Source organism: Haliotis rufescens, unplaced genomic scaffold (assembly GCF_023055435.1).
Source record: "Haliotis rufescens isolate VD_foot unplaced genomic scaffold, xgHalRufe1.0.p SCAF_1, whole genome shotgun sequence".
NCBI classification, from domain to species: domain Eukaryota; kingdom Metazoa; phylum Mollusca; class Gastropoda; order Lepetellida; family Haliotidae; genus Haliotis; species Haliotis rufescens.
In genome coordinates, this window is record NW_025963779.1 from 46,088,470 (window position 1) to 46,096,619 (window position 8,150).

Genomic DNA, 8,150 nt, shown 5'->3' on the forward strand with positions numbered 1-8,150 from the left:
AAATGAACTGGTCTAGAAAGTAGAATAAGACCACTTACATGGAATATTGTGAAAATAAAATGTTAAACATTCACTTCACTGACACAATGACAATTTATAGAGAAATGGTCTCCTACTGATAACATCATGAACCAAGGTCGTGTCTTCATGATTACACTTTATGTAGTGTTGTGAACATTTTGAAGGTAACACATTATGAAAATGTATAAAAACAAGATATGTAGGTAAAATGCACACAACTTAGTACATTTGTAATTATGTTCTCTTAGCATAAAAAATAATAATAATAATACCATCAGTGAAATATGTTGTTGTAAAGCTGAAAACAAACCATTTATGATGATGAGCATAAAAATTATCAGAAGAAAAAGAAACTTATTTTGTTATTATGGCACAAACAAACAAACTATACATAATGGGTTACTAAAAATACAACATCCGGTCATAGGCAAATGATTCATAAAAAACATAATGGCATCATTAAAATGGTGTGTGGAAATTACATACATGTACATTCATTTGAAGCTACATAGAAATATATTGATTGTACTCCTGCATGACATGTATTCTTGCATTTCTTTATGCATGTTTATACATGTACAAGTGAGAACCTACATTTGTCAATGATTCTATTCCTAATCTGTCTACCTTTAGACAGGTTAACTAACTTAGTCAGGAGGGGTGACCGGTGGTAATTAGCATTTACTCAACTGTATGGTGTGTTTGTTTAACCAGTAGGCATAATGGGAAGGCGACGCTCATGGTTGTTTGAAAAAGAATTGCAGTTTGGCTAGATTCTTGGTCATTAATGATGTCTACCAGTTTAAAATTTGTTAATGGTCATGTCAAGCTTTTTTTCTTTCTGGATATCATCTTGGTTTATCAGGGATTGTATTTATTATATCTTTTCTAAAAGGATGTGGGCTTTCCACTTTAAAAATATAGTATGCCTTAAAACAAAATTCAGTATGGCTGCTATGACACCAGCTTTTAGCTATGCTTGTAGAAGAAATAATAGTTTTTTCAAATTACTTTGTCATTAACCAGTCATTGCCTTCAGAATTGGTGTACAGCTTCTTCTTATGATTCTGACAATAATAGAGGATATTTCAAGTTTCGCAATGTCCTTTATATTATATGCTATTTTTATGAAAATTACACATTCAAATGTGCTGATCACAGTACAAATTTTCCCAACATCGCATCTTGTTGCAACGTCTTATCATTGTCAGTGACATCACAAAATTGTTCAAGTGATGTCATGTGATTGTTTCGGTGTCATCATGCCATTGTACTTGCTGTATAGCAGTGATATCACACAATTGAATTCAGTGCAGTGACGAGAAAAATTATATTTCACTGCAGTGAAAATATCACTTTTTGTCTGAGAAAACACAGTATTTAACTACTTTGCATATAATAAGATTAAATTTTCAAACACCCAAGTTTTGATATGCTGAAATACCCTGATTTTAATGATTATGAGTGAGAGATAATTGACATAAAGCAGCGTTAGAAATTGGCACTAGTCCTGTAGTTCTTGCCAAACTGCCCAATGGTTAAGGTATCATAAGGACTAGTAGAAATTTGCCGTTTATAAGGCTTTTGCTACTTGTTATCAAGGACTAGTGGACTAAAACTGTTAGTTTCTACCCCTGTAAAGTGTTTAATGGCCTCTGACAAGGGGTGACTAGTGCATCATACACACACATTTAGAATGTATTCACCTCATGCTGTTAGTGAGATCTACCCAAAATTCTATAGTGAGTTTTTTTTCATGGGAGAATTTCTGCTTTCATTATCTGATTAATATTTTAAAAATTAAATGTTTCTATCATTACTGAAAGATTTTGCTTCATGTCTTACAGGGGCGGTCGGGTTGCCTAGTGGTTAAAGCGATCGCTCGTCACGCCGAAGACCCGGGTTCGATTCCCAACATGGGTACAATGAGTGAAGCCCATTTCTGGTGTCCCCCGCCGTGATATTGCTGGAATATTGCAAAAAGCGGCGTAAAAAACAATACTCACTCATGTCTTACATGTTATATGTAAGGATGCTGCACTATGGATCCTCTCTGAAATGATTTCATTACCAGAAAGTTATTTCATTTGTGCCAGTTCACAGAGATCAAGCACTGTAAATTTCTTTATAAGTATCAAATATTCAAGCTTTATCAATTAGGCATAATATTCTCAATGAAAAGAAAAGATGTGTTTAATTAAACATTTGTTTTTCCATCAGGACATCACATTCAAGATCATATACCTAGCTAATCTAACATTGTAACTAATGTTATATTTGGGATAACACTTTCTTAGTAAAGTACAGATTCTAGTAAGTTGTCGGACTTTCATTTTTGTGGAAGCCTCGGTGGCTGAGTGGCTGACTTTGTGTGCTGGCGATTAGGTGCCTCACCCTGTCAGGTGTGGGTTCGAATCCTGCACGGGACTCAACCCCCCAAAAGTACTAAAAGTACTAGAATCTGTACTTTACTCAGAAAGTGTTATCCCAAATATAACATTAGTTACATTTGACCACTTTCTAAATGGCATTGTGGATTCATAATCTAACATTCTTTTATTAAAACCAAAATGAGAACACTTTAGTGTTGAAACCACGGGAAAATGACACCTATGTTTTATGTGCTTTTATTTTATTTTCCCAATGAGTATGCTTATGAAGTGCATCTAAATATTATTGTCTGAGGTGTCTCATAGGCCTTATGGCTGAATATTGTATATTTTTTAACAATGAATATTGTTACAGTGAACTACATTTAAAGGGGCACTGATCTAACGGAATTCCCCGGACTGGTTGTTGCCTTTGTTATTGTTTTTTCCCCCGTGAGTACCCGGATGATACGCAACGCAACTGAGCGTGACCAGAGACTGGTCTACCGTCTGCAAGGACAGCAAATAAACTTGGAGACTGGAGGCAATATTTGTTTTACGCATTTTTGCATAAACACTGATTGGTTAACTGTGATCTATAAAGATTTCGACAAAGGGCGCATGTTAATTAATTTCTTCAGCCTAAACAAACAGACAAAAAGAACGGCGGAGCTCATCGGATGTCGTCATTTGGAAATACCCCAGATGGTTATAGTTTAATAATAAAAAAAGGTATCCATGCAGTGAAAGCATTCTCAGATTTCAGATTGCGTCGATAATACGATTGCTACTCCCTTGTTGTCATCCACGTTTTCTCGTATAACCCTACACTTGTGTATTTGTCGTCATTCCCTTGATACTCAGTTAATGAATTTATTACAGGTACAATTAGTGGTAGCATCACTTAGATTACCTGACAAAGGTTCCCATTTGGCATTTATTGTGTCTGTGGTAATTATTCAATCTAAATCCAGGTTTGAAGTGAGGTGAAATGTGTGTTATGTAATATGCATATATCAGACCAGCAAGAGGTGAATGATCAGTTGATTTACTTTTTTTTGTAAATCAACGGATCGTTCCTAGTCATCAAAGGATTAACAGAAAATACGTTGATTGATTAATCACTTTTATCTTGCACAGTGGATATGTCAAAAGTGAGTGTTTACATGTCTAGGTTTACTAAAACAAAGGGAATACACTCATACTATGGCGTGAAGTGCCGATGTAAAAACAACATACTTTGTTCAAAGGGTTAACTGATAATACGTTGATTGATTGATCATTGTTATCTATCACTCAATGGATTTTTCAGGAACCGTAGACGTTATGAAAATAGTTGTCACGTGGGCTTTCTCAGCCGACCCTTGAGACTTGACACCTAGGCTCCCCAAATTGGGAGCCTCCTGGTCCACACTCCCAGTTCAAATTTTTGCCTGTAAAGCCCAATCTTTGTGATTTCTGCAGGTATTTACAGAAACATGATGGACAACCAAGCAAATGTCATCTGGTTGCATTGTAAACATAAAATTATGCCAATTATGTGACTAGATTAGTCTTTTGAGGAGAAAATGTGGTACAAAATTAGCCTAAAAAGGCCAAAATTGGCCAGCTTCAAAGACAATTTTCAAGTAACCAAGCATTCTCTTATATCAAAGTTCAACCATTTTTCTCTCTGTTTCAATGGTTTTTATCATTGTTCCAAACTCAGTGTTGGTGTGGGAATGATTAAAAGAAATTCTACTTTGGGAGTGTTCACACTCCCACTTTCACCACTGATTGTCACTTCAATACGGATTAATCATGTTAATACTAAAATTACTTTAATTTACTATTCAGGTTCCCTTCGAGTCACAGCTGATTTCTTTGAAAACAAGGTGAGATATTACCATGTATTACCATTACACATGTATCTGCAGAAACCATAGTACATCTAGCTGCGGAAACCATAGTACATCTAGCTGCAAAAAACATAGTACATCTAGCTGCAAAAAACATAGTACATCTAGCTGCGGAAACTGTAGTACATCTAGCTGCGGAAACCGTAGTACATCTAGCTGCAAAAAACATAGTACATCTAGCTGCAAAAAACATAGTACATCTAGCTGCGGAAACTGTAGTACATCTAGCTGCGGAAACCGTAGTACATCTAGCTGCGGAAACCATAGTACATCTAGCTGTAAAAAACATAGTACATCTAGCTGCAAAAAACATAGTACATCTAGCTGCAAAAAACATAGTACATCTAGCTGTGGAAACCATAGTACAACTAGCTGCGGAAACCGTAGAACATCTAGCTGCGGAATCCGTATACCAGCTGCACATATTGGGGTAGTAATTATAGGGTGCAACATCACAGAGTTATGGTTTCTGCAGCCAGACTACATCTTATGCTTAAACTTAATTTCTACATAACTCTGACATTAATTATGTTTGATTTGTCATAACACTATCCAGAATTCCCAACTACACTCAGCTGCCAGCTAGACTTTCTTAATGAGTTCAACTCAGATCCCCCTGTTTCCTACCCTGCAGTACCTTGTCTTTGCTATCATGGACAGGCTGAGTGAATAGTTGTTGTTTTAGGACTTTATAAATTTTGATTTTTTTTTAGTTTCCATGGCAACAAGTTGGACTTAACATTAATATGAGGGTGGGGTTGGTTCGCGGAGTATAACTGAAAAAACGTTCAATACTTTCTAACAAAACTTAGCATGTCTACCAGGCACATTCTGAAATGGTGCCTTTTAATATTTAGAAATTTTTGAATGTTTTTTTTTTAACATTTTTATGGCAACAAGTTGGACTTAGGTTCTATGAGGGTAGGGTTCATTTCCAGAAAATAACTGCTAAACCATTTAGTATTTTGAATCAAACACATGCTGAACTGGTGCCTTTTGCTATTCAACAATTTTAGAACGCTTTATTTTAAGGTTTTCATGGCAGCTCTTTGAACTTGGGCTTAAAGAAATGTTGAGTTAGTTTACCTGGTTTCGGACCATTACATGTTAAGGTTGGCAGGGAATATAGATGACTTCGTCGACTATATGCTTGTTGAAATTTAAACTGTTAAAGCGGAAACTGTCTAATGAATTGACTGTTTGACTTTTCTTCACAGAAATCAGAAGTTTGCAGTTACATTAAGAGGGTAAGTTCAGGTAATATACTCTATAAAGTACATGGCCATGGAGAATGATCTGAAGTCCTAAAAATGCACATCACATCTGGCCAAAATAAACCAATTCAATGTATGTATCCTTTCCTTTTATATAACACTGTTGTTGATATTCCTGTATATCACATTGAAAGTTAGCAGTCACATATACACCAACATCACACAACAGTCAATATAAAATGAATGTGGCATTCTTGAGGCACTTTTGTCTTTACAGTGGGGACAAGGACGTGGTGAGAGACACAACTGGTTTGTTACCAAGTATCCCTACCATGAAGTCAAGGCTGGATTTGGGTCAGATTTTGTGTCTGCTGAAGTAAGAAAATGAATTCATATGTACAGCTAAATTTCATTAAAGTATGAGAATGATAATGTTCACAATTAAGTCCTAAGTCCACAATTTAGTAGAGAAAATTTCCAAAATTTCATTGTTGAAAAAGTTTCAATCCCATGACTGTAACAATTCTTATGTTGTGATAGTAATCATCATCTTATGCAATAAACACAATGTACATGTTCTTTTGTTTCTGACATACACTTTTCTGCATATAGGTAAAATATAAGTGTTCATGAAGATTAAAGTAAAATGTTTGGGGGAAAAAATGGCAAATAGTTGATGATATCAGTTGCTCAGTGAATTGTACTTTATACATGGCAAAACAAATTTCAGATGTATGGGCACATACTTCAGTGGCTGGGGCAATCCTTGACACGCCGTCTAGTGAGAGATAAACTGTAAGAATAATGGTGAATAGTGTAGATTCTTTTCTAAAGTCCCCAATGGCACAAATTTAAAATCAGTGTAAATTCACAGTTTTATGCATGTTGTTTTGAGCATATATTTACCAGTGTTTACCAAATTGAATGAGAACAGAGCAGTAGTTAAATGTGATTAGGAAAAGTTTACATCTAAAGCATATTCACAGAAGAAGCTTATCATTTGATTAGACATACAGATGAAATTGATACATTGAAAATTGCTCATGGTCTAAATTTCACATTAATGTCACTGACCACCTTTGATTCCTTTCAGTCGCCCTTACACTAAGCCAGTGACTCAGATCTTTACTGTGCCGGAACTTCCAATGGAGTACACACAGTAAGCACAGAAAATACAATTTATTATTCTATTTCTATCGGTGAAATACTGCATTTATCGGTTAAAATAAAACCTGCATCTACACTGAGTTAGATATCAAAATAAAAAAGTAAACAATGTGATGACTTAATGTGTATCACCAGGCAACAAGACGACTGACACAGTGAATGTACTGAATTTGCGAGTCATCGGTCCGGTTTTCATAAAATTCAGCAATAAGGAAGAATAGAATAAATAGAACATTTGACTTTCCCTGTCGAATACCGTGTTTATGTCATCTCGTGAAGTTGAAAAGTTTAATTTTTACACTTGCGGCTACGCCACTCATGAAAATACAAACTAGTCAACTTCACTCGATGAGATAAACACTGTATTCGACAGGGAAAGTCAAATATCCTCTATACGTGTTTGTCTCCTTCAGTTAGGAAAACAAACATGTCTGTTACATTTCATTATTGACAATTTTAGGTTGTATTATCTGAAGCAGACATGTTCCAGAAATATAATAGTATGTATTATGTGTACAGGTTTGCTTGTTTGATTTCTGGTACATAGTTATAGGTACAATGTTGTTAGATACATTATTATTAAACACTCACTGGAATGAATGCTAAACAGAAACGAACCAATTTGGTGAAAGGGAACAGAAATTCAGTCATATTTTGTTAGAATATATCCCACATTGGAAAAACATTTAGTATTGTGAAAATGGAGACACCAAAGAATGAGATAATAGTCTTGTAAAGTAATAATCAAGTACAATGTAACTAGTGAAGCTACTGAAAATAAATATATTCATTGTAATTGTAAAAAACTAATTCTTTGAATTTTTGGCAAGTAAATGATTTCCAATTATTCCAGTTACAACTTACATTTATGAAACTGGAACTGGAGATATTTATTTTATTCTTAAAATTGAGTCTGGTTATAAATATGCTCTAATTTATTACAGGGCTGCATGGCACTGCATCGGTATGTGGCCATTAAGGAAGTAATCATATTCCTTGCTGAGAAACTGACAGGGAGAACCTACTCTTCAATCAACCCAGAGTGTCAAAGGACAGAATTGCATTCAAAAGAGCTTTAATTGCATAATTATGATGCTCCTTTGAAAGGGTTACTGTTTTAATGAATGCAGCCAACTCATTGATGCCTTGATGTGGTTTGGTTGTTCTCTGTACCTTTCTTTCATTCACATATGGACCCATGAAGATTCCAGGGTAGAACAGGTCTTCAGCAACCATCCTTGCCGTAAAAGGCGACTATGCTTGTTGTAAAAGGCGACTAACAGGATCGGGTGGTCAGGCTCGCTGACTTGGTTGATACATGTCATCGATCCCCAATGCGTAGATCGATGCTCATGATGTCAATCACTGGATTGTCTGGTCCAGACTTGATTATTTTACAGACCGCCATCATATAGCTGGAATATTGCTGAGTGTGGCGTTAAACAACAAACAAACAAATCATTCACATATGTGTATAGAAC

At 35.4% G+C, this 8,150-nt stretch overlaps 1 protein-coding gene across 2 annotated transcripts; it reads left to right on the forward strand.

The window, feature by feature from the left end:
* The first annotated feature begins 3,707 nt into the window (after positions 1-3,707).
* On the forward strand, positions 3,708-7,929 carry LOC124136476. Of its 2 annotated transcripts, XM_048396706.1 has the most exons (4): positions 3,708-4,264; positions 5,506-5,535; positions 5,780-5,878; positions 6,233-6,587. In XM_048396706.1, exons 1-4 carry the CDS (start codon positions 3,959-3,961, stop codon positions 6,299-6,301), a joined length of 504 nt encoding a protein of 167 aa, XP_048252663.1. In that variant the 5' UTR covers positions 3,708-3,958; the 3' UTR covers positions 6,302-6,587. The 2 variants fall into 2 exon arrangements, with proteins under 2 accessions (XP_048252663.1, XP_046358351.1); XM_046502395.2 differs by lacking the exons at positions 3,708-4,264; positions 5,506-5,535; positions 6,233-6,587 and adding exons at positions 6,596-6,661; positions 7,614-7,929 and having other exon boundaries at positions 5,542-5,878.
* The last annotated feature ends 221 nt before the right edge of the window (positions 7,930-8,150 follow it).